General features: G+C 44.1%; 1 protein-coding gene across 1 annotated transcript; it reads left to right on the plus strand.

Annotated features, from left to right (window-relative positions):
• The first annotated feature begins 434 nt into the window (after positions 1–434).
• Spmip3 (sperm microtubule inner protein 3) lies at positions 435–23343 on the plus strand. Its single transcript, XM_021171319.3, has 6 exons — positions 435–552; positions 3994–4071; positions 10996–11091; positions 13264–13436; positions 22978–23097; positions 23235–23343. Exons 2-5 carry the CDS (start codon positions 4016–4018, stop codon positions 23088–23090), a joined length of 438 nt encoding a protein of 145 aa, XP_021026978.1. The 5' UTR covers positions 435–552; positions 3994–4015; the 3' UTR covers positions 23091–23097; positions 23235–23343.
• The last annotated feature ends 4274 nt before the right edge of the window (positions 23344–27617 follow it).

Consider the following 27617-nt stretch of genomic DNA (forward strand, 5'->3'; position numbering starts at 1 on the left):
TTGGTGGCTTGGTTTGAATCATATTCCTGAACAATTAAAAACCTCTTTCAATGGCTTTAGTAGCAGTGGCCTTCCATAGCCTAGTGTCATTTTAGACCAGGCAGTGCTGGGTTCCTTTGTCCCAGTGACAGCTCTCCTTTTCAGTTCCAACTTGCAAAGGACACATGCAACACCAGATCCCTGACCCTACGTTCCCCTTGAAGCAATGTTTGTAGAAAAGCAAGTTTAGTGATTGATAGTCTGGGTCACTTACCTGTATGGTTTCTCTCTGACACCAATTTCTGCCCTTACATTCTATGCGCAGCTATGCTTTCTGTTAGAGACGTTCAAAACAGGCTTTCTCTAAGCCTGAACAGCACTGCTTAGCACAACTTTCCACTCAACCGTGCATCATAATCCCCTTTGAGTGATGTAAAGGGATCAGGTCTCACAGCTCTGCCGTGTGCTTTTCACAGCATGCCCCACACACAGGTGGCTCAATTACTTGCTGCCCTCAGAGGAGAACTTCTTTGAAGAAGGAGGCCCCTGCCCACTGCTGCCCAAGCCAAGCCGGTAATGCAGCAAGTCTCTTACTGCCTGGGCCTCTCTCCTCTCACTCTGTGGCTACATGGCTAAATGAGAAGATTGCTTTTGCTGTTTGTTTGGTTGGTTGGTTAGTTGGTTGGTGGGTTGGATGGTTGATTGGTAGGTTGGTTAATTGGTTTGGTTTGGTTTGGATTTTCAAAACAGGATTTCTCTGTGTTATCCTGGAACTCACTCCATAGACAAGGCTGGCCTCGGATTCAGATATCTGCTTCCCAAGTGCTGAGATTAAAGGCACAAGCCATCACTACCTGGCACATTTTGAATAGGTGCTCACAACTTACAACTTTACGGTTGGAATTCTTTGCAAAGCTAGGAATTCTTCCTCCCAACTCGACTCAGGTGTTAGGTATGTGTATATATCTGCATGCGGGTATGTGCACATGAGACCAGAAGAAGCTATCAAATCCCCTGGAGTTGGAGGTTCAAGAAGTTTTAGATGCCTGAGTACTGGGAACTGAACTTCGGTCCTCTGAAAAAACAGCAAGCTCTTGAAACCATTAAGCTATGTCTCCGCCCCTAAAAATTATTTTAGAATGTGAACAGTGGTCTACTTGGGATGTTTTGAATATTTTTTCTCAGTATTTTATAGAAGTTTGGTATACCCAGCTGCAGAGCAACTCTGCAGCCACGGGGCTAAGCAGGTCTAGCACCCCTATGCCGTCTCCATATTGTCATGTGACTTACCCTGAATGTCCTGAACACAGACACAGCTCTTCCAAGGAGAAAGGGCTTTACAAAATATATCTAGAAAGTCAACAGGAACTATCTACACACAGCTGATGACCCTACACAGCTGATTGCTATGGTTTGGATGTAATCAGTCACCAAAGGGTTCAGGTGTTAGAAGGTGTTGGGAACACTAAACATTAAGATTAACTATTAAGATATGGTAACTATTAATATAGTAATATTATATAATATTAATAACTATTAAATATTAAGATTAAGAATTACAATAACCATGGCAATGTAGAAGTTGTCTCACAACATTTTAAAAAAAACAAAACCAAAGATTATTTTCTAGAAAATAAATAATGCCGCTTTAGATATATAAATTATGGATGCCTTTACAATTATAGCATTATTTTTCTGAGCATATTATGTTTTCAGTTTTAAAAAAATGTTTTATGATGTCCAAGTCAGCTATCCATTACTATAACAAAATGTCTGAGATAATCAACTTATAAGAATTGTATTTTGGCTCACTTTGGTGGTCTGAATGAGAATGGCCTCCATAGGCTCTCAGTGTTTGAATGCTTGGTCCCCAGTTGGTAGAACTATTTAGGAAGGATTAGGAAACATGGTCTTGCTGGAGTAGATGTGGCCTCTTTGGAGGAGGTGTGTTAGAAGGGATAGGCTTTGAGGTGTCAAAAGCCCACATCAGGTCTAGTCTCTCTCTCTGCCTGCAACTTGAGAACCATGTGAGCTTCCAGATACTGCTCCAGGCCCATGCCAGCCTGCCTGCTGTCATGCTTCCTGCCATAATTGGTCATGGGCTAACCTGCTGAAACTGTAAGCAAGTCCCCAATTAAATGATATTTGTTTTAAAAATAAGAGTTGCTTTGGTCATGGTATCTCCTCACTGCATAGAACAGTAAATGAAACACAATTGCAAAGGCCTTACTCTGGAACAGGTTGCCTCATTGCTTGGGGCCTCTGGTGGTAAATGGTGTTGGAATGACAGCACAGAGCTGTGTGCTTTTGGGCCTGGGAAAATGGTTCAGTGGGTAAGAGGGCTTGCTGCTCCTGCAGAAGACCCAAGTTCAATCCCTGGCGCCTACCTGTAATTCCAGCTTTACGCAATCTGTCACCGAATTCTGGCCTCCACAGGCACACAAATATATGAGGCACATATACATACACACACATACACATAAATAAAAATAAATTTTAAAAAGAGATAAAGGAGAGAAATGAAAATGTAGCCACAGTCTCAAGATTCCCTTTCCAGGCCTCCAGTGACTCAAAGATTTTAATGTGTCCCTCCAAAAATGATTGAGTGGCCCGGTCAAAGAGAGGCAACCCATGACAGGTTTGCTTCCTATGCCACTCATCCACAGCTTCTAGGCACTGAGCATTGGCTCATCAAAAGAAGAGGGCAATGTGCTAGAGCAAATGTTCTAAATGCTGGCTTCCTCTTCCACATCACGTGCAAAAACCTCAACATTAAGGGTTTGATTTCTCAAGAGCTCAATCGTGTTTAACCACATTTTCTTTTATTCATTCTTCCATCAAAAACAGAACCAAGACAAAACAAAGCACAGCAGTACTAAAGGCAAAAGTGCATGTGGAAGAGACACAGCCATGTTCACAGTAGCTGAGACACCCCTTCAGCCCAGGTTCCCAGCAGCAGGGGAGTAAATGAATTAATATGGCATAGGAACACCATGCAGCCATAAAGGGGAGGATATGCTATGTGATAAACAGGCTCCTTGGGATCTATCACTAACCACTCTAGTTATTACAGTGTGTTGCTATTGAGAAATTTCAAACTGATTTTTAAAAAGATGGGATTTTGAAACAAATTTTGAGAGGGAAAGCAGAGCAGCCAGGGACCCTGAAGGTGAGTTAAACTTGACTATAAAAGGAGGAGGGGCAGCCTTGGCCTCACATCCATTTTTTCCCCCAACCCTTTCTCCCTCCCCATTACTTCTTTTTCCTTCTGGCTCCTACTGAATAGTCCTGGTTTTGTTTTGGCTGAGGTCTCTTGGTGCCCTGGGTTGTTTGGGTATAACTCAGTAATAAGGATGATGGCCCTTGAGTCTCAGGACTCCAGCCCTGGCTCCCTTGAAACTTGCACAAGTTACTTAATTTCTTGTGAGTCAAATAGTCACAGTGATTTGCAGACTTGCCCCAAGAATGCTGTTAGTTAGAGTATGCTGCCTGCTGTATGTCACAGGCTCACAAACTCATGTTTCTCCTTTCTCAAGAGTGCCTTTAAGTCACAGAGCATTCCCCCACACAGTACTGCCTCACTGGACCTTACAAAGAGGTATTGTAGTCAATTCACAGAGCCGAGAAGTAGCTTACACAGGCCGAAAGAGTCTCCATCTAGGGTTCTCTGGCTACCCAGAGGTTGCCATGCTCATGCAAATTGGCAACTCAGCTCTCTTTATGAAGAGAGTAAACAACCTATGCACACAGAGCATGGGCAGTCTATGAGGTGCTCTAGAAACAGTAGGCCTCTTTCCCACCCACTCACTTTCCCTCCCCATTATGAACTTGTTCACATGAATGTTTAAATGTATTGTTTGATTATTATTGGCTTGCTTTCAGCTACCTTTCTAGCAGTCCAGGTCTACCTGCCTAGCAAGGGCTTGCCTTTGGAGACAATCCAGATCTGAGCTGGAGCAATAGCTAATGCCCGAGAATGTATGTAAACTGGCAATGTGAAATTTCTCTCCACAGCTTTCTAAGATGCCCCTCAGTCATGTCGACCATCCGACTACGAGAATTTGTAGAGCGTCGCCCATCGATTCCACCTAGGTAAGGCTCTCTTGGATACAGAACCCACCAGGCTGAGGAAGGTGGTGCCCAGGGGACTAGATTCACCTACCCTACTTCTCAGGCAATGAGGAGCAACTGCTGCTGGGGGCGGGAGGTTGTGTCGAGTCCTTGAGTTTAGAGAAAGTTGTGGGGTTTGTAGGGTTTTTTAAAAAGATGTAAACAATATTCATGCATGTGTGTGTGTGTGTGTGTGTGCAAGTGCCCCTGCAGGCCACAAGAGGACATTAGGTCTTGGAGCTAGAGATATAGGTGGTTGTAAGACATCTTATATGGATGCTGAGAACTGAACCAGAATCCTTTGGAAGAGCATTCAGGGGTCTTAACCACTGAACCAATCTCCAACTCCAATTTTTTTTAAAGTTGTGAGATAAGAATACCTTCTTTGCAGAATCCAAGCAACCAGGGAACTCCAAATACCCAAAGTATGATACAGATGTTGGTTTTCTCCTGGAATGGGCTTCACCAGGAAGAATGGGGAACTCAAAGCTCAAACTTTGAACCAGAACCATTTGTTCTTGGGGTAAATAAAAACCCACCATGTTTCTCTGCAATATGAGAGCTGACTGCATAGAGTGAGACCAAGGGTGGGCTTTCATTCATTCTCCAAGGCCATTTATCACATGGGATAATAAGCCCTATAGGTATACTTTACTGTGCTGGGTTTATCTTGCTGGGAGTCAGCAGGTACCATCCATAAGGCCTAAGCCCTCTCTCCCATCTGTCTCTGCTATGGAACCTGCAGAGACTAAGAAACTAAGAAGTTTGGGGCAGCAAGCTTCATACCCTGGGGGTTAGCTTCTTTTTAAAAATTTTAGAATTGTTTATTGTTTTTAAGTTATTATAAAAATAAATGAGTTCTAGATTTAGAGTCAAGAAAGATACAGGAAAGGGGATGTGGACTCTTCCTCCATGGTTAAGGAAAGCCACCCTAGGACAGGCTTGTAGCAGGGGAGTCCTGGCACAGAGGCCTGGAGAGGCCATTGCTTGAAGCTCTGTAAGCCTAAATTATATCGGAGATCCAAAGCTGTTTGTTGGCTATGCCAGTGTGGTGGAATTCCTGTCAAGGAGAGTTGAACGCCACGCCAGAAGTAGAACCAGTGCAAGACAGAGAGAGAGAGAGAGAGAGAGAGAGAGAGAGAGAGAGAGAGAGAGAGAGAGAGAGAGAGAGAGAGAAGATATTGCAGTCAACAAAAGTGGAGGGAGCCACTTGAGGTGGCACATGCCTTTAATCCTAGCATTCGGGAGGCAGAGTCAGGCAGATTTCTGAGTTCGAGGCCAGCCTGGTCTACAGAGTGAGTTCCAGGACAGTCAGGGCTATACAGAGAAACCCAGTCTCGAAAAAACAAAAAACAAACAAACAAAAAACCTAGAGGGAGTGGGATGTATGAAGAGTCATCTAAACCCTTGGATGTCAGACAGAGATAACAGAATTTGGGGTCTGCAGTATTGCTTTGGTCCAGCAGTTCCTTAATACGACTATTTCCTCCCATTTGGGATGGTAATGTATATTCCATGCCACTGTACTTGGAAGTATGTGATCTGGTTGGCCTATGTTGGTTGATTTTATAGGGGATTATAGTTAAGAGATTGTATGAGTCTCAGAAGAGACTTTGAACTTTGGGTTTTTAAACATTGTTGAGACTGTGATAGACTATGGGGGGCTTTTGAAGCTAGACTAAATGCATTTTACATTATGACGAGGCTATAAGCCTGTGGGTGCCAGGGAGTGAAATGTGATGGTTTGAATAAGAATGCTTCTGTAGGCTCAGATGTTTGATGTTTGGGCTTGGTTCCAGTCTCTCTCTGTCTGCTGCCTATGGATTAGGATGTAAAGCTCTCAGCTACCGCTCCAACACTGTGCTGCTTCCCACCATGATGGCCTGGATTAGCCCTCTAAAAAAGCAAGCAAGTCTACAATTAAACACTCTCTTTTATAAGAGTTGCCTTGGTCATGGTGTCTCTCCACAGCAGCAGAACGGTGACTAAGAGAAATATCAACCATAACAGTCTGAAATATTCAGACACCACTGCAGGGTCAGCTCATTCTACCAAGAAAGACAGCTAACAAAGAAGGCACCTTTCAGTCTCCAGCTACAGATCTCTCATTACTCTTGTCCCATCGCTGATGAAAATAGTAGCTATTGTTCCCATTTTACTGATGAGCAAACAGAACCTCCCCTGCCATTCCTTGAGGAAATACCATGGGGACAGTTCATCCTGGGTGGTAAGAGGGCACATTGGCTATCTCCAGACCTGCCTTTAATCTCATTTTCTATACTTGTTCATATCCTTAGCTGAGATATTTAGCCCCAAGCTCCTTGAACATGTTGCAGCATGCACTGCTGTCATTACGACATTGTCTAGATATGGCTGACCTTACCATGAGATGAACTTCGAGAGCACCCCCATGCCAGAACACTGCAAATATATCCAAGCTTCTTATCAGTTCTTCTGATTGAACCCAAACCTGCTTGCTGTCTGCCTAGAAGCAGGAAAATTACATAGTCCAAACAGAAATAGTGCTGAACTTCTCTGGAAAATATTAACCCTACATACGCCATAGATGGCTCTGAATAAGGCACAGAATTTAGGGAATGAGATCATTTTATGGCTCTGGTATTTATTAGCTGTGTAGTATCCAGAATGCTTGCTTAGCCTCTCTGAGCTTCCTTTTACTGTTATAAAAGCAGGGAGCTTGGGTTTACTTTGCTAGGTGCCTGATAATTAAATGGGATTCTATCGTTGAGGCTGGAGGCCCAGCACAGATGGCTCAGAAGGGCACATGATGGTATCTCTCTGGCGGTGGTACTGTATAGACAGACCAACTCACTCCTGAACTCACCCATGTATACTGAATATTCTCAAAGTCCAGATCCCGTTCTGGTTGCCACCATCCTTCCAGGGGACAGAGCTAGTCTCATGTAGGTTGAACCTTTCCAAGCCATCAGGGACATGCAAATAACGTACAGTGTAAGCAGATGCAGTGGGCTTACCCGCTCACCTTAGGCGGGCTTTCCATGACTGATTCAGTAATCAGTAGCCAATGAGCATGGCCTGACACAAGGGGCATTCCCATTCATTCATCCTTTCCCCCACACCAAGCCTCCAGGGGAGAAGCTGAGTACCAAGCCAGACACATTTCTCCCTGAGATGATTTTTTTTTTTTTGGTTTCTGTCACTACTTTAATGGCTGAATTAGAAGCTTTCTCATGTTCCAGAAACTCACACTAAAGAATCAGAGGGAGATGGGCAGGCAAGGTGGAGAACACCTCAAGAGGCTGAGGCAGGAGGATTGTGGGTTTTGGGGTCAGTATGGACAATTCAGAGAGACCTTATCTCAAAATAAAATAAAGGGGGGGTGGCTGAGACTCAGTGATAGAACTCCTACCTAGCATGCGTTAAGTTCCTGGTTCAACAGGCAGCTCTGACAAGGTGGGAAAGGGGTGGCTAAGTGAACGGGACATGCAAAAGGAAGAGAGGCAAGTTAGAAATACAATGAGCCATCTCTTTCTCCCCCACATAAATCTCATTTCTCCACTCGGCCTGCTCCCCGCCCTCCCCCATGTAAGCTGCTCCCTCTCCCCACCTCTTCGCCACTTCTGCCTGACCGGCCAGGGGGTCTCTTCCTAGGGATTGCAGCGGGTCATACTACTGGAAGCCAGTGGAGGGTGGCTCTATTCTCGAAGAAATGGCTAGAGCGGGATGAACTTTTTGAGAGCCTCAGCAGACATTGTTGTACAGATGATGTCAGAAAAGATCAAACAGCCTGCTGTAGACAGCACTGCAGCCCTGAGGACCGAGTCCCAGATGCCTTTGCTCAGTCAAGATTCCTCAAAACTCTTGACTCTAGGGGGCGGGCACCTTCTACCCCAGTGCTAAGAACTAGAGGTTTGTCTAAGTGGCACCACACACACACACTTCCTACACACTCAGCAATGTCATTTCTTCTCTATTTTGGGCCAACTTCCCTCTCCTATTATCTTAGCTACTAGGCAGGCTCAGACAGCCTGTGGTTGTTCAGAAAATTAGAGCTCTCCGAGGTCTGTTTGCACAGACAGAACCTGTCTTGCCCAGCACTTGCTTTGAGTCACACTAGATAGCCATGCCCCCTCGGACTCCTGCAGTCACTCAGATCTTGAATGGTCCTCCAAGGCGGGATGTTGAAGGCCTGGTCTCTCTGCCAGGGGTGCTATAGAGGGAGGGATGGTGGAACCTTCAGAATGCACTCCTGCCGTGCCGTGACGCGCTGTGTGGCTGAAGCAACGGGACAATTAATTAGTCACAAACTGAAACCATAAGGCCAAATAACCTTTATTTAGTTTTTATTTTATTTTATTTTTAAAAAGATTTTACTTATATATATGAGTACACTGTAGCTGTCTTCAGACACACCAGAAGAGGGCATCAGATCCCATTACAGATGGTTGTGATCCACCATGTGGTTGCTGGGAACTTAACTCAGGGTCTCTGGAAGAACAGTCTGAGCTCTTCACTCCAGCTGACATCATTTATAATGATATCTTTTTCCTTTCCTTTCCTTTCCTTTCCTTTCCTTTCCTTTCCTTTCCTTTCCTTTCCTTTCCTTTCCTTTCCTTTCCTTTCCTTTCCTTTCCTTTCCTTTCCTTTTTTTGCCAGTTGCAAGTTATTATTAATTGTTTTATTTATTTACATTTCAAATGTTGTCCCCCTTCTTGGTCCCCATCCATGAAATTCCACACCATCACCCTTCCCCTTTGCCTCTAAGAAGTTGCTCCCCCACCGACCCACCCACCCATCCACCCACTTCTACCTCATCCCTCCAGCATCCTCCTTCTCTGGGGCATCAGCTGAAGGAGGATTGCAGCCCCATAGGAAGAACAACAGTATCAACTAACTGGACCCCTTAGAGCTCTCGGGAACTCAGTCACCAACCAAAGAGCATACATGGGCCTGTTCCTGTCTCCTGCTACATATGTAACAGAGGACTGCCTTATCTGGCATCAGTGGGAGGGGATGCACATGGTCCTTTATTGTTTTTAAGAAGATTTATCTGATATGTGTTACAGTAACAAAAAGCTAACACATCCACACATACTCTGCTTGAACTCAGCTGTGATTTAGTCTTGGTTTATGTGTCACTTCCCTCCCCTAGAGGCTCTTCCCCACACTCTTAGCCTAGGAAACCCTAGACACCCAGCCCTCCTTAGTGTATATATATATATATGTGTATATATATATATATATGTATATATATATATGTGTGTGTGTGTGTGTGTATGATTTCTTTATTTTATTTATATGAGTACATTTTAGCTGTCTTCAGACACACCAGAAGAGGGCATCGGATTCCATTACAGATGGTTGTGAGCTACCATGTGCTTGCTGGGAATTGAACTCAGGACTTCTGGAAGAGCAGTCAGTGCTCTTAACCGCTGAGCCATCTCTCAAGCTCCAGCCCCAGCCCTCCTTAGTGTCCCATCAGCTTGTCCTCTAACCTCTGTCAGTAGGTTCCTTTTGTATGTTAGTCTTACAGCTTTTGTGTAAGGGTCCATCCTATTCTCCACTCTCAATATTACCAATGACCTACCGCCTCTAAGCACCATCTCCATAGCCTCTACCACTTCCCTGCAATGCCATCACGGGTGTGTGGGGGGGTAAGGTTTCCACAAACCTCTGCATTTCGGTTGCAGAAACACACCTCAAGCGCACACCCCAGACATACTTCTTCCCATGCAGGTGGTTTATGCTATGCTTCAAAACAAGAACCAAGGTGGTGGCATCTACTGGCAATCCCAGCACTGAGGCAGGAAGATGGTAATAAAGCTCAGAGCTAGCCAAGGATATGGAGAGACAGACCTGTCTGTCCTCACTACACAGCTCCCCTAGATGAGACTAGAACCCTCCCCCACCCCTGACCTACTACCACATGCCTCCACACTGTGGTCCTATATAACCAATTATTACAGTTAAGTAAAAAACTTACTATGGAATCTTATAAACATTTTTAATTCCTATGTTTCAGCAATTATCAACATGTTTCACTGACTTTAAGGATTTATTTATTTCATTTTATGTGTATGTTCCTGAGTGTGTATGTGTATATGTGTATGTATATGTATATATATGTGTGTGTACACACACACACACACACACACATATATATATATATGTATATGTGTGTGTGTGTGTACTGCATGTGTGTAGGTAGCCTCAGGGTCCAGAAAAAGGCATCAGATCCCAGGAACTGGAGTTATTTATGGGAGATTGTGAGCTGTCAGATGTGGGTTCTGGGTACTCATCTGTGTACTCTGCAAGAGCAGCCAGTGCTCTAACCTGCTCTGAGGTGTCTCTCCTTGGTGCTGGTTTTACAGATTGTCTCATCTCCTTCTATCCCTTCTTGCTCTCTTCCCACTCAGTTCCACCCGCTTTCCCTCTCCTCCTTTTTTCTTTTCCGTAATCTTTTGACCTAATACATGGCATGCTAAGTATTTCCCTGTGAATCCTGGAAGAAAATGATATTCTGTTACAGGTTTTACAGGTTACTGGGGAAGGGAAACCAGCCAATACCACAAACTCAGGGCTGGTAGAAAGACACTTATTGCTGGGCATGGTGGCGCATGCCTTTAATCCCAGCACTTGGGAGGCAGAGGCAGGCGGATCTCTGAGTTCGAGGCCAGCCTGGTCTACAGAGTGAGTTCCAGGACAGCTGGGCTTACACAGAGAAACCCTGTCTCAAAAAACCAAAAAAAAAAAAAAAAAAAAAAAAAAAAGACACTTATTATGAATAACAACCAACATGGCTGGAAAATTCCACTGGCTTCAATCGCTTGGAACAGGGCACAAAGCCCAGATAAATTATCTATCACACACCAGCTGGGAAGAATAGACTATAGTGATCACTTCTCTCTCACCTACTTCCTCTAGGCTATATATCACTCACCAAGGAAGGGACATCAAAGGCTATTACCCTGGACAACTGGCAAGACTCCATTTTGATTACAGTGGGAGGAAGGCTCCAAGGTGAGACATAGCCCTAAGTCTTAATTTCTAAGAATATCATCATAGCTAAAATGATAAGTAAAGGAAAGTGGGGTGCATTATCTTTTTCAAAGATTCATTTTTAAAAATTATGTATGTGTATGTATGTGGGTCTGTATACCTGAGTGAAAGTATCCATGGAGGCCAGAAGTGAGCTGCTGGGAATTGAACTCAGGTTCTCAGTAGGAGCTGAGTCATTTCTCCAGTTCCTAGCTGCACAATTGTAATAATAACAATAATAATACTGTGAATCACAAGTGTTCCCTGACAGATAGAAGGGGGGGGGGAAATATACCAAACTATTTAAAATGTTGGGGTTTCTTTATTCTGGTTTTGTGGAACTTCAAGTGTTGAGATTGAACCCAAAGCCCAAGTGGGTGAAGCATGGGCTCCACCACGGAGCTGTGTCTCTAGCATTGACAATAGCAGGCTTGCTTTGTATTTTTCACAAGTAGTAATATTATTAGTACTTTGTCCTTTTTTGTTTTTTGTTTACTCTTTTGTCTATTTCACAGATTTTTCTCAAAAGAGAACATAGTTCTTCCACAATCAGCAATAAATATAAGATTTTTACTAAATCATCTATGAAATTCAAGAAACGTGTAGTTTAGAATTCCAAATTGGCAAATCAACTTGAAATTTTCTAGCATTTGATTTCATTCTAAGTAGAGTTATAAGTCTGGTCTATGTGGTTCCTCCCGATCCATGTGTGGTTTTCACGAAAAGAAAAGCAAAAAATGATAAGCAAAGATGTGTTGACCTTATTTTCTGGTTCAGAAAAGCTAGAAACTATAGGAGGAAAAAAAAAGTGTCAACTTGAGGAACTTATAAAATGTTTGATTTGGGGCAATTTTCACATTCTCTGAGTATCACACTCCCAAATAAAAGAATTGATGTAACATTCTAAGGCAGATAATGCATTTGGCATGATTCTCATCGTTTGAATTCACCATCTCCTATATATTATAATTTCCCTTCTCTTAGTTGATTGCTGTCTAACTGACCTCCAGTTACCCCCATCAGGGGTGGGGTTGGCACACCACCTGTATTTAGAGCAGTGTAGAGTCTACATTTAGATTATGAAGCTGGAAGCAACTTTGAACTCATCCTGATCCTGTTAGAAACACAGCACAAAGGAATGGTATGTCATTAGTTCTCAATTGTAGCTATTGTGTGTCTGCCTGCTCATGCCACAGAGCACATGTGGAACTCAGAAAACCCAGGGATCAAATTCAGGTCACAGCCTTTGCCCAGTGAGTCATCTCCATGGGCCAAGTGACATATCTTGACTAAGGTCACACAATTTCTGTAAATGTGAGGCTTAAAATGCAATCCATAACTTCCAAGTCCCAGTACAGGGCTCTTGGTACTAGATCAACTATTTGCTTAGAGTAACTTCTGTTTTTAAATTTTCGGGATAAGGTCCTATTACATTACCCTGGCTGGTCTCAAAATTCAAGCTGAGCTCAGATGACCTTAAACCATAGCCTTTGGAGTCACTGGGAACTATAGGTGTGTGCCATCATACATGACTTAATAAGCTATTTAGAACTGAGTCCTCTAATAGAGAACAAACAAGAGAAGAAATGACAGGTGTACCTGTATACTTACACAGTTTATCTAGTGCCTTGTTGGAGAACATTTTTTTAAAAACAATATTGACTATATCCAATCTTATTCCAAGATGGGAAAAAGAATCCAGAAGCAATGAGATGCATTATGGATACACTTCTGATGTCTCCTTCCTGTTTCCAACATGAAGGTGTTCCCATTCTTTCTATTAGTGCAAAAGTCCCTTGAAAAGCTTTCTTAGTCTTTGTTGACATCCTTCATTGCAAAACAAAATACATGTATATTTTCAAGGTCTCAGTGCAGGCCGCCTAGTGTCCCAGTGTACTTACACCCAAGCCTCAAGCATGCCAGGTCTGTAAATGAATACGCCCAGGAGTGGATGAAGTTATTGGCCATTACATTTAGATTTCTTGTTTGCTTACATTTTTTGGAGGGTAGTTTGGGACGAGTATGGGAAGGTTACAACTGTTCTACACAACATCAAGATGAGCTTAAAAAAAAAAAAATGCTTTGACTCCTAGATTGCAGCTCATGGGCCAGTTCTCCAAAGGTGCTCAGCAAGCTATTTTTGTTTTAATATAGACCCCTTATAGACTTGACAATTCCACTCAAGAGCACAACTCCGTATCAGCCTCAATTAGACCAGCAAACGCTCATTCGAAGCATTTGTTCAAGAAGACTGTCAAGGCCTACAGACTTGTGGCATAATGAAACATCTTACCAAAGAGACTATTCCCTGCCATTTTATGAGAGTGGTAAGTGCTATCACCTAGCTGAGATTGACCTTGCCAGTGGGCCAAGATCAGCATGTCATGGGGGCTTACAGCCTCAAAGGGCATGGCTGGGACCAGTCAGACTAGGGGCAGAAATACATGTGCAGACCTAGGAGTTGAAAGAAGTCAATACCCAAGCCTTCTTCCTTCCTTTCTAGCTCCCTGCATCTGAGACCAAAAGAGCGAAGGCCCTTCACTATCCTCAGAAGCTAACCTGCTGAGCACTGGAAACGGATTCTTGAGTGCACCCATGCTCTGCTGAGGGAATCCTTTTAAACGCCCATAACAATAATTAACACCATGGTTTAGAAGTTCTACACTCCCCTGGTAGCACATCTGTATGTTGTGGCCTGTGTGAGGGTCCCCAAAGTGGGCAGAGGGGATTCTGGATGTTCATGTGACACGCACTTAGACAGTATGTACCCATGTCACCATAGCCATTGATGCTTAACTTTGGCTCATTGAGTGAATTGCTTCTAAATGAATGGTCCCCAACATTTGAGGGATGGGGTGATCTCACACTTTGGCAGGCACAGATTTAGTCCCTATACAGCTCTCTGGACTGAGTGCCATTGTTTTAAACAGGGAGAGCCAAGTTTCCAAGATGTCTCATGAACTAACTAAATCACACACCAGGAGGAAAGAGGAAGAATTCACACCCATATTGCTTTTCAGCATGGTTCACCTCAAAGCTCTACTACCTGTCATAGCCTGCACTGCTAATTTTTCCTTTTAAAAAATTCCTGTCTTTTTACTGAAAAACAGAAAACCAATGATACAAGTGTAACCAGCTACTCTTGAGGCTGAAGCTTGCAGACTGCAAGTTCAAAGCTGACCTGGGCTACAATATGAGTTTAAGAGTGGTAGAGTTGAGAAAGAGTTCCCGCCTGTCTCTTATCCCCAGAGAAAGCAGCTGCAGTCTGGAGGGATGCTAGAGTCAGGAGGGAAGAGATGTCCAGGCTGAAAATCAGAAAAAAAATTCTAAAAGAGCTCTGTTCCCTCTTCAAACAGCCTTCTCTGATAACTGCTAGAAAATGTAAGACCCCGACCCTCCGTCAGTGTTACTTACTTCAAGATGCCCCCAAGTGAGACACCAAGACACAGATCCATGCAAAAGCAAGAGGTTTATTTTCTGGCTTGTCGGGGTCAACCCTCAATCTGTCCCTTGAGGCGAGTAACAAGAGGGTGACCCTGAATAGGTATTACAAGCAGTTTTTATACGTTTTAGGGGTACAGGTGACATCAGCAAGGTTACAGTTCAAACTGATTTGGCTAGGCATATTTTCCTTTAAATCTATTGTCTAGCAAGCATGACATGCATTTAAACTCTACCTGGGACTTTCCAGAGGGTCAGGTGACTCTCAGTACATTCTGAGAATTTTTTACTCAGGAATGTTCCTGTGGGTGGAGAATGGAACTTGGCCTAGCCTCCAGGTGGGAGGGGGAAGCTGTAAGGAGGGTATAGGACTTGAAAAAACCCTTAGGGTCCCTCATCCCCCCCCCCCTTTTTCTTGTGCAAGCTCCAATCCTGGAGCTATGCTCGAGGTTCTTGGGTAACTAATTCATATTGTTGGCCCAGGACCATCAGCTGCACTGCTCCTATTCTCTGTCTTATGAAGGCTATAAGCTTGTTCAACTATAGCAGGAGAACAATTAGGGTCCTAACAAAGGTGGATAGGAGGGTGGTTAACCAAGGGGAGAAGTTAAACTGAAACTCAAACCAGCCTTGACTCTGTTCTCTTTCTTTCTTCTGCTTGGCTAGCCCTTCTCTCACCTTGGCCATTGATTCTTTATCCCTGGAATGGTCTCCAGTATGTACTTCCTGATGTTTCACACCCCAGGTAGCACAGAAAAAGTGGTTGGTTCCCCAACACTGATGGACATGCTGCTGGCTTCTCCCATCTCGGGGGCAAACATATATGGGGGGTTTCTCGCAGGATACTCCTCAAGTTCAGGTGTCTGAACCCTAAGCCCCACCCTCTAAGGCTGCTTCTGGGACATGGTTTAGATTCACAAGTCCCTCATCCCCCACATTCAGGTTGTCCCTCCTCCTGTGTCTATAGGGTGGGGATATCCCAGCAGTCAAGGCCCACCACTAACTTACAGAGATCAAATGTCGGGCCACCAAATATAAGGTGGGTGTTCCTCTGTAGTGGACCAAGCTACATCCCCAGTGGCTGAGAGTACTTGCCAAGTCACTTTGGTAGGGTTGGGGGGCTGGGGTTGCTGAGGCTCAGCACCAGAAGATACACCATAGCCATCTCATGGTTTCTCTAGCCTTGCAGAAGGGCGGTTGATCTTGTGTTGGAGGGGGTTGCTTGAGTGTCTGGTTGCTATCCAGTTGGCATCAGGCGCAGGTGCTGGTCTGACAGGAGTTACATGAACCCAGGCAGTTACTCCATCTATTTTAATGGAGGTCAGGGTGGTCAACAACACCAGGAACAACACTTTCCACTTTGCTTCCAAGTTTTCAGCACAGTGTCTCTTAACATATACCCAATCTCCAACTTGGTACTCGAGTGGAACCTCTGGGGTACCGGCATTATACAGGGCATTAAGTCTAGGCCACAATTTCCTGGTGACTGATCTGGAAAGCTTGCAATCAAGCCATGAGATCCTAGTCAGCCTGAAAAGTCACTCTAGGGGGTAGGGAGGTCAAGAGCCAGGGTTAAGGGAATGGGGATCCCATACAGGATCTCAAAAGGGGTCAGGTTAAAATGGTAGGTGGTGTTCCGGGAAGGAGCACCACCCAGTCAGCACCAGTCTCCAAGGACAATTTAGTTAAAGGACTCTTTTAGGGTTCTGTTCATTCTCTCTTCCTGCCCTGACCTCTGGGGACAGTATGCACAATGGAGCTTCCAATTAGTCCCCGATATCTCTGTCAATCCCTGACTTACCCTAGAGATAAAAGCAGGACCATTGTCTTATCCAATTACCTTGGGTATTCTGAACCTCGGAAAATTTCCTCTAATATCTTTTTGGCTACCATGGTTTCCTGCTTGGTGGGGAAAGCCCCAACCCGTCCAGAGAAAGTATCCACAAACACTAGAAGGTATTTGCAACCATATTTTCCTGGCTTAACTTCTGTAAAATCGACCTACCAATATACTCTAGGCTGTTCTCCCCTAGGTCTTTTGCCCTGTTTATTCTAGCTAGCATACCTTACACTGTTGTATTGTATCTCAGGCTAAAACCCTGAGGTCCTTAGATTCTTTGACTGCTTGGACAAGCTTTTTATCCCCTAAATGAGTCCATCTGTGCATTTGGCCAAGTAAGTCTTTTGCTTGCTTTCTGGGGAGCACAGTTCTCCCTTCTTGTGTGCACCATTGTCCTTCCTTCTCTAGGTAATAGTTGGTAGGGTGGCTAGTAATCTGAATTCTTTCTTCTTCCATATATTTTAAGTGAGGCCATCCCTTAGTGCAGTCCCATTCCCTAGTGGGTATCTCTTGCAGGCCCATAACCACGACAGGCTCCTGCATAGCCACTTCTTGAGCCACTTGATCTGCCTGGTTATTGCCCTGGGCCATTCTCCTCCCTTCTGATGTCCTGGGCAATGAATAATACTCACACTTGTCAGCTTCATCAGGGCATCCAAGAGATCCAAGATTTCCTGCTTGTTTTTTATTTCTTTCCCCTCTGATATGAGCAGTCCCCTCTCTTGGTATATAGCCCCATGGACATGGGCTGTGGCAAAAGCATACTTGGTATCCATGTAGATGTTATTTTTCTTGCCAGTCCCAAGTTCCAAGGCTTTGGTGAGGGCAATTAGCTCCAATTTCTGCGAAGATGTGCCCGGGGTGGGGGTGGGGGTGGGGTAGAGGTTCAGCCCAGATGACATTTATGCCATTCACCACAGCAGTACCCACTTGTCTCTGACCTTCATGGAGAAAACTGCTCGGCTCCCAACAGGGAGCCGTCAGGGAGAGGTCTTCCCTCCACCCATGGGTTCTCCTTTTAGGCCAGTTAGTTGTGGCCTGTTGGGCAGGAAATGTATCTGGGCCCCATCTTGGCGAGTAAGTCTTACTCCAACAGAAGGTAAAGACAGTCTAGGAGGACCATAAATGAGTGAGATACTGGCCCGTTGCTAGGTCCACTGTTCTTCAGGTAGTCCATAAATACATTTTGTTGCCAGTGGTTTCTTGGACCCAAGATTATTTTTTGGAAACAGGGCCATCGGCTTGGAGAAGGACTGAGTATTGAGCCACTGTGTCTACCAAGAATTGATTGGGTTTCCCCTCCACTCTCAGAGTTACCCTGGGTTCAGGGAGGGGGTCCAAACCCTGTCTCCCCTAATCACTGTCTTCACCCAGGGCTAACACCTTCGATGTTTTGGAGCAATTTTCCCAAGGCCTGGGATTTCCCGCCCAAGGCTTCTATTTGTTAAGGTACTCTTGGGCCCAGTGGCCCCTCTCCTTGAATATGTGCACTGGTCCTTTTCAAGGGGTTTTCTGTCTCTCTCTGGTTGGAGTCTCTCATCTCTGATTTCCCTAACTTCTGTAGCCAAGATTCTCTGTAAATTCGTTTCCTGTCACTTTTCTTTTTTTCATTTCCCTTTCATCCTCTTCCTCTTTGCTCCTTCTCCTCCTGTCTCCCTGTTATGGTAGACTTTCTCAGCAACCTGCACTAAACCCCTCAGTGACTTACCCTGTCATCCCTCTAGCCTCTGAAGCTTTTTCCTGATATCTCTACTAGCCTGGTCTATATATGCCATAGTCACAGTAGCTTTGTGCTCCTCGATGCTGGGATCATAGGGTGTATACTGACAGAATGCCATGAGTCGCTCTAGAAAGGCAGCAGGTGACTCATCTGATCCTTGTCTAACTTCACATACCTTGGTCAAATTTGTGGGTTGTAGTACAGCCCTCCTTGAGACCTGCCAATGGAGCCTGGCGGTAGACCTTCAGGTGCCACTTACCTTCTGCTGTGTTAAAGTCCCAGCCAGGTCTAGTCAGGAGACACCCGCTGTAGACGACAGCCTGGTCAATTGATGATGCCCTTGTGTCTGAGGGGACATTCTTTTTGGCTTCCTGCATTATCCTCTCTCACTCTTCGGTCATGAAGATTACTCTCATGAGTTGTTGGGTATCATCACAGGTGGGCTGATGAGTAAATCTCAAAAAACAATCTCAAAGAGATTAATCAGCCCCTTAGGGTTATCTGAAAAGCAGGGGGTGGGGGCTGGGCCTTCTAGGTGTACAAGTTGGCCAAAGAGAAGGGCCAATAGCTGGGCGGTGGTGGTGCACACCTTTAATCCTAGCACTTGGGAGGCAGAGGCAGGCGAATTTCTGAGTTCAAGGCCAGCCTGGTGTACAAAGTGAGTTCCAGGACAGCCAGGGCTACACAGAGAAACCCTGTCTCGAAAAACAAAACAAAACAAAACAAAAACAAAACAAACAAAAAAAAAAAAAAAAAAAAAAGAGAAGGGCCAATATTGCACAGCCTGATTGCCATCCTCATCTATAGGCCCATAGGCTCAGAGGGGGTAAGTACTGTTGTATTGGGTGAAGAGGTCCTTTTGCTGTAGGTCCCCATGGCCGGTCCTGGTTCCAAGAATCCCCCCCCCCCCTTCCCCTTGCTGATGCCAGAGGAAGGGGGTAGGGTAAAGGGATGCTGGACAAGGGCTCAAGGAAGATTCCTGAAGGGGGCCATGGGAATCAGGGCCATGGTAGGGGGGTTAAGGGACTGGGGTATCCATCAGAAGCAGATCCACTATGGGAGGGATCAGAAGCAGATCCACTGTGGGAGGGATCCATCAGAAGCAGACCCACTGTGGGAGGGATCCATCAGAAGCAGACCCACTGTGGGAGGGATCCATCAGAAGCAGACCCACTGTGGGAGGGTTCTGGAGGATGTTCTTCACAGAGTCGTTGGTCTCTACGGGATTCTTCTCCTTCATGGCCACGACCTTCAAGAGTCTCGGAGACAAAAATGCTTTTATCCAAGGGGGTGGGGGTTGCAGTGGACTGGACTCAGTCAGTCCCTCAACCCACGAGAGAATCAGGGTTCTGGTAATCAGGTGGGCAAGTAGTTGGCAAAAAAAAAAAAAAAAAAAAGACAAACAGACACGAACACCAGATAGAGTGTTGGATCTGAATGTAATATCTTAAGGCGAGCATCCGACTTATATTACAGAAGAAAACAAGGAAGTTAGGGGATACATTAAGGTCATGCAAGGTACACTGAGGTTACCTGATGCAAAATGACTCTTTATACAAAACATAGAAATGCATACATAAAAGCTAACAGGAACCAGACAGTGTTTACAACTGGGATAAAAATCAGCTCTACCTACGGTCAGCTTATTCTTAGAAGCCAGGGGCAAGGGCATAAAGCATAGTTCCAATTTTAGTCTATTATATAATCCACCTTCTCCCTAGGTTATTGTAAATTCCTGTATATGGGAGTGACTCAGCTGTTATTCTAAGTATTTACTCTAGTTCCTTCTTAGACCACAACCTTCCTTCTTCCTAGGCCATTGTAAATTCCTGCATATGGGAGTGACTCAGCTGTTATTCTAAGTTACTTTGTAGAATTAGCCCTGAAATTTCTAGCTCTTATTTTCAGTAAATTGCAATGCCTGATTTCTTTCACTATCTACATTGGAGGCATTTCTTCTGAATGAGTAGCAGCATTCTTACTAAATTCAAAGCCCAAGGTTGGCTCAACAATTTCCTAGGATAGTGGAACATTGCTGGAGGTCAATCTAACTTAGCTATTTGTCAAATCACTCCTTGAGGCACTTATGACAAAACAATACTGAAGGAAAGCATGTAAAACTCTCAGGGACAAATTTGAAACAAATTTGTGTTACAGGATGCCAAAGAACTTCCAGGAGACTAGTTTTCATGAAACTTTTTGCCTCAGGACTGCAGCCAAGCTTTTGGGTTTGTCACGCAGATTACATTTAAGTGGGTGTGGCAGGGGGAGGGGGCTCCTTGACTAGATCCTTCCTGATAACTATATAGTGAACTTGGTCTGAGTGCCCAAGGGATCCTGGCCTAAAGACTCTTTCCTCTACTGCTTTGATGACCTGCAAGTGAAAGGTCCCTACAGGTGGCCACCCTACTTTGAAGGTGGGCCATTCGGAGGAGCAGAGACACTAACTTGCTCTTCTTTGCCACTACTGACAAGTTTTCTCTTTCCCTAACTTCCCTCCAGTGGTTAACTAGGATGTTCAATGGGGTAGATTCAGTCTGTCCCATGTCTAAAAAGGTCATCAGTCCAAGTCCCAGAACACAGAATGAGATAACCAACACCAACACAGAGAAAGACAATCAACAGTTTTCCCCTGCCATGGGCACAGAAACCAGGTTATACAGACAGTTCACCCCTGTCACGGGTACAGAACCTAGGTTATAGCAAGACTTGGTCGGCTCCTGCTGATACTGTGTCTTGCCATTTCCAAAAGGAGCAGAGTCCTCCCAACTCACTCAGGGGGGCAGGGAGACTGAAGCGTCCTCCAGACTTCCCATGGTCACCATGTTAAGGCACATCTGCCTACTGCAATTGACTGCATCAGACCAGAGGCTTTTCAGCCAACATCATGCTTGAGTGTCAAAAGTAAATGTAGAAGAAAGAAAGACAAAGACTTACTTAGGCCATTGCTTAGCTGTCTTTTTCCTTCTGATTAGCCTGGTTGGGTCCCTTGGGCATCTCCTCAAATCCCAGACAAGCCCCCAAATGTAAGACCACTCCCTTCCCCCTCCCCCGACCCTCGAGTGAGACTCCAAGACACAGATCAATGCAAAAGCAAGAGGTTTATTTTATGGCATGTCAAGGTCAGCCCTCAAATCAGTCCCTCGAGGCAAGTGACAAGAAGGTGAACTCGAATGGGTACTACAAGCAGTTTTTATACTTTTGGGGGGCACAGGTTACATCAGCAAGATTACAGTCAAATGTAATGACTAAGCATATTGACCTTTAAATCTATTGGCTAGCAAGCATGACTTGCACTTGAACTCTACCTGGGACTTTCCAGAGGGTCATTCTGAGGATTTTTTTACTCAAGAATGTTCCTGTGGGTGGAGAATAGAACTTGGCCTAACCTTAACACCAGGTGGGAGGGGGAAGCTGTAAGGAGGGTGGGACTGGAAAAAACCCTTAGGGTCCCTCAAAAACATTCTAAAAGAACTGTGTCGGCTCTCTATGTAATTCTTGGGATTTAAGGTCAGAAATCCTGATAGAAAAAAATCTAAAAGAGATATAAAAAATTCTAAAAGAGCTGTGTTCGCTCTCTATGAATTTCCCAACTGAAATCAGAAATCCTGTTAGAAAAACATTCTTGAAAAGCTGTGTTTGCTCTCTAGAGATCTCCAGACAGCTCAACTCTTGCTAGAGAAAAATTCTAAAAAGAACTGTATTGCTCTCTGCTGGCTCATCTCATACAGATCAAAAGTGGTTTTTTAGTTACATATTAATTCAGTTATTTATTCCAGGTTCCCTCTTGACCATCCCATGAATTAGCATTCCTTAACTTAGGAAAAGGGCAGCAAGTACTTTTTTATTTTTCCTTTTTTCAACATTGCAAAAGAATTCAGAGATCTGCCTGCCTTTGTAAAAGTAACCAGGTGAGACCATGTCCTGAGATTACCATTCTGACTACACCTGGATCTAAATTAGCTCTGTCTCAGGATGGCCTGGAACTTAGGAATCTGCCTGCATTAGTAAGCATAAACAACAGCAACAAAAACTTGGGTGGGGGGGTGGATCTTGCCCTGTAACCACCACTCCCTAAATCTCTTTATCTCCTTCCTTAGTATCTTACTTACAAGCATTTCTAGTCATATTCCCTAGATTAATGAAATATTTTTCATTCTTCATATTATGACATGCTTGTTTCTATAGTGTGTTTAAACCCAATATTAAAGTTTTGTTATAATGCCATTGTTAAAATGCTTTGCCTCATTATGAAAGGCCATTGCATTCAACCCATACCTTCCTTAAACCCTTCCTCTTACAAGGGCCTGCTAGGGATTGTAAAGAGTTATGACCGGGATGGGGGCTCCAGCAGGCATGAATTTCGAGATGTCAACAATTACAGACACAAAGTTGACACAGACTGTCCTCCAGATGATATAGGAAAGAAGAACAGTTTTCTAAGATTAGGACATCCAATGATTTTTATTACATTTTAATATGATCTAATAATATCTATTAATTGTAAACTAAAGAAAGGAACTTTGATTCAATCCCCCTTTTCTACATTTAAAAAAGTTTTAAATTGCATTCTTATTTGTTATATGTGTGCTAATACAAGTGCTCATTTAGAGGTCACCAGTGAACTGATGGGGTTTGTTCTCTCCTTTTACTATCTGGGTCCAGAGGATTGAATCCAATTTGTTAGACTTGGCTAGAAGTGCCTTTTCCCGCTGGCCATCTCTCTGGCACCCATATTTCAATTATATCCCTTTAAGTGTCTTAAAATACTTTTTTAAAATTGTACACAGTTTGATAAAAGATTGTGTGTTAAAATTTCAGAGTGAGTAGCCCTATAACAAATCACTAATTAGTTTTTAAATTCCAGGTTGGGATCGGAAATTAGGCACGATTTCATTGCATCCTAGACCAGTTAATTCAGTACCAGAAGTCTACTGCTGTGGTGGTGAGAGAAGCAGCTATGCAAGAAGCACTTTTTAAAACTAAAGTAAGCATGGCATTCCAAGAAAACAACTTTGGGCATTTTTTTAGTGACTAAATTAATAATAACAGCACTACCTTTAAGTGTGTATACAGATGGATCTAATCCTAAACGAATTTTGTTTTGCAAATTCTTTTTTTCAGGGCAAATTGTTTGGGAAACCAAGATCCAACCTTGAGAACATGTCATCTGTTGAAGGGAATAGCTGTGCTGTGCAGTACAGTGCTTGCCTGCAACACCACCACATAAACGGGAAAATAAAAACAATGTCAATGTCATACTTTTTCATAAGCTGTTAGCATCTTGTTGATGATGCTGACCCAGCTTCTAATCACCTAACCTTCTCAGTACATGTTCATTCATGGGATCAGAGATTATACAGTAACTTCCTATACTTATGATTATGCCATTATTATATCTACAGAGAGAGAGAAGAGAGAGAGGGGTAGAGGGAAAGAAAGCAGAAGAGAGGGAGAGGGAGGAAATGAGAGGAAGAGAGAGAGCCAGAGGGAACTGATCAAGGAAGAAGAATGAGAGACAGATCTGTAGTGGGATTTAGGACCATTAAAGAGAGGGGGTTGATGGACTTCTGTTTACAGAATTAACTGTAGCTCTAATGCTAATTATGTTCCCTAGAAAACTATTTGCACAAGAATGCCTGCTTGTAGCTTCCTGAAACCTGCCCCCAGTTGGTTCTGATTGGTAAATAAAGATGCCCACAGCCAATAGCTGGAGAGGACAGAGGCAGGATTTTAGGATTCCTGGGCTTGGGACAGAAAGAGGGAGATCTGCCATGCTGGTAGAATGTGGAAGAGAGGAGAGATGCCACGCCTGAAGAGTGGAGGACAGAGACGCATCACCATCATGTGAAGGAGCTGGGAGGGAGAGCATGGCCTAGAGGGCCGCCCAACTAGATCCAAGCCAAGATAGAACACAGAATCAGTAATAACTCAGGATTAACTGCATGGAGCTTAGGCAGTGGCCCAGCTATTGTGCTGATTAAGTCTTATCAAATATAAAGGTCTTTCATTTGGGAACCTAGACCATTGGAGTGGGTAGCAGAACCTGCAGCCAGGGCTTATTAATAATTATACTAAACAACATCCTTCTCTCTCTCTCTTTAAAGATTTAGTTATTTATTATATGTAAGTACACTGTAGCTGTCTTCAGACACAGCAGAAGAGGGCATCCGATCCCATTACAGATGGTTGTGAGCCACCATGTGGTTGCTGGGAATTGAACTCAGGACCTCTGGAAGAGCAGTCAGTGCTCTTAACTGCTGAGCCATCTCTCCAGCCCAGCACAACAACATCTTTCTCAAGAAGCCTTGATAACTAGGCATCAACTCTTCAGGAAAAGAGATAAAGTGTCCCAAAGAAAAGTAATAATCCCAAGGAAAGGAATCCTGCATTAAGGAATCCTGCATTCTGGGTGCTGGGAGACATTATCCAACACCTGACAACCAGTTGGCTTCTTATTCAACCCCCCAAATTGTAGCCTTTCTGTGAATAAATTTCCTCCAAGAATATGGAATTCCATATAATTTCAACCACCTTTCTTAGTCTCTAACATGGTCAACTAGGCATCACCAAGATTTGAAAACCTACACAGCAAAGAATAAGGCCAAAATAAAACGCCAGTCCATCTAGAATAGAATTCAGGGGATACAAAGATAAGAAATCTAGTGTAACTTCTTGTATTAAATAGAATATTATATATGAATCAATATTATGGGCATTATATATGCAGATTTATGATGACAGACCTGTGATATACCAACCCTCTGCAAGCTCCCCTGAAGGCTGTGAGGTTCCAGTCCTAGCCCAAAGTTCTGAGAACTTGCATGGAGAGTACTGGTGTGTTAAGTCCTGGTCTAAGTCTGAAGGCCTGGTTCAGTCCAAATGAGTTTCCTGCATTTAGATACTTAGACACTAATTGGTGGCCCTATTTGGGTAGGTTTAAAAGATGTGGCCTTGCTAGAGGAAATGTCATTAAGAACAGGATTTGAGATTTCAAAAGCCACATACCACTCCCAGTGTTCTCTCACTTATGGTTATAGTTCAAGATGGAAGCTCTCAGCTTGCTGCTCCAGCCACAATGCTTGCTTGCTTGCTTGCCATGCTTTCCCATCAGGACTCATCCCTTTGTGTCAGTAACAGCTCATGATGGACAGCTGAAGTTGCACGGTAACTTGGTAGCTTAAGGTCAAACATTGTCTCTATTGAGGCCCAACAGCAGGCCAAAACCTATCTGAAAAGGAAAGTAGTTTTCTACAAGACGGAAGGGTCTGGCTCTGTGTGCTAAAGACCTGTTCTGTGATTCTGGGCCTGCCAACATCTCTAAACAGCATCCCTGTTTGCCACAAACAAGTCCACTGAATCACGTGGCCTTAGCGGTGGAACAGCTTGCAGAATAGCCTGGGCCTATAGAGCATTTTCTTGTCATGAGCCCAACTTAGAACCCTTAGTTTTTGGTAGTATGCGGGTCTATAAGACGAGAATTCCTTTATTTCAATAATTTGTTTGGCAAAATTAGCAGCTTGAAATAACAAGACCAAACGAGGAATAAGTTACATATAAAATACAAAGAGGCCCAGTAGGAATGGCTTACTGGGAGGAGCCTGATGCAACAACATAACCTTTCCTTTAGGAGGGCTATCTTTTTGAAGTTTTATTTTTATTGCATTTTACTATTTATTATTGTGTGTACATACACATGGGGGGGCATGCATGTTGTGTGCATGGCACATATAGCGAGGTCAGAGGACAACTTTGTGGAGTCAGTTCTCACCTTCCACCTTTACATGGTTCCAAGGATTGAACTCAAGTCATCAGGTTTGTACAAGAGCTCTTGTGTAGCGTGTAGTTTTATATGCTCTATCCGCCTTTAGCTCCAGGGCATGACCGCACTACCAGCCCACTCCCAGCTTTCCTTAAATCACACACACTTCTTAAATAAAACACACACACACACACACACACACTTTTTCAATTACAACTTGCCTTCTTGGCACAATTGCACACACTTTTTCAATTACAACTTGCCTTCTTGGCACAACTGCTTGGCACCACTATCTCCCGCCTGGAAAATTGTGCCCTTATCAATTCCTTATCTCAGCCCGCTCACCTGTCCTAAACTTCAGTTGCTCAACTCCCCTGACCACCTACTGTAAAAGCAAAAGCACCCTATGTGGCCACTCTGTTTTGAGATCTCACATGATTGTCTGGTTCTCCTCTCTCCAACACATGGTAAACTCCACTCTCCTTCCTTGTGTTTCCCTTTTCCCCTAGGGACCCGGAAGTCCAGCCTGTACTTTCTGCCCAGCAATTGGCCCATGACTTTCTTTACTGATAGATCAAGAATCAATTGGGAAGCAGGATCTTAGCATCAGAATTGCCCCCTAAACCCTCGCCATTCAGCCATCTCACTAGCCCAAAGGCTATCTTAGCACTCTCTACCACTGTACTACAGAACATTTCACCGAGACAGATGGCTCCTGCAGTTCGGTTGGGTTAATTATTGGCATTCAAATGTCATCTCACTGAACCACAAGTGGTTGCTACTTTTTGATTAGTAGGATGAACAAGCACACTTCCACCAGCATAAAGGGCCAATGATCAATATTCAAGACAAAAGACGACACAGGGTTTGTGTCAAGACATTCCTGTGGAAGGACAGTGAAAGTGCATGCAGGAACCAATTCTAAAAGCCTTTAAAAATAGGGATGGGGCGGGGGGAGGTCACTCAGAAGCTGCATGCCATCTAGGAAGGAATGTGTGGATTTGCTTAAGCAATGCATCACATGTGGCACACCCAGATACAACTAGGGTAGTCACAGGTTACGCTTGTGACAATCTGCTGACTCCAAAACCCCACATCTTTTACCCATAGGAAGAAGTACAAGGAACCGCTACTCTTGTATTTTAATGTGGTACCCCCAATCCACTATTGAATGTAGTTTTAAGATACTGCCTTTTGCTCTGGAAGGTGGCCGCACTACCAGCTCCCTCCCAGCTTTCTTGAATCTGCAGGTAAAAGACAAACACATAGATTTTCCTTTATTACTTGCCTTCTTGGCACAATTACTGGGTGCTGATATCTACTGCCTGCAAAAGCTTACCCTTACCAATTTATTATCTCCATCTCTTCCATCTGCTCTAAACTTTAGTGGCTAGTCCCACCTAGTCCCTAATCAAGCATCCTTGGCCACCCACCTATAGCGGTGGCCACAGGACCCAGCTCCCCACTAGTCCTCACATGGTTGCCGTGTTCTTCCTCCAAAGCATGGCAGAAACTCCTCTACCTTCCTTGCATCTCCCTTTTCCTCCTGGGACCCTGTAACTCCCGCCTGTACCTTCTACTCAGCAATTAGGCCCCCAGATTTCTTTACTAACAAATCAAGAACCAACTGGGAAACAGGATCTTAGCATAAGAACACCACCTTCAGCCCCCCATGGATACTTATGCTTTGGGTTTACTATTTCCTTAGGCAGAAGCGGTTCTAATGACTTCCAGGTGGTCTTCCC

The sequence above is a fragment of the Mus caroli genome, unplaced genomic scaffold, assembly GCF_978045245.1.
Source record: "Mus caroli unplaced genomic scaffold, Mus_caroli_1 scaffold_1, whole genome shotgun sequence".
Taxonomy (NCBI): domain Eukaryota; kingdom Metazoa; phylum Chordata; class Mammalia; order Rodentia; family Muridae; genus Mus; species Mus caroli.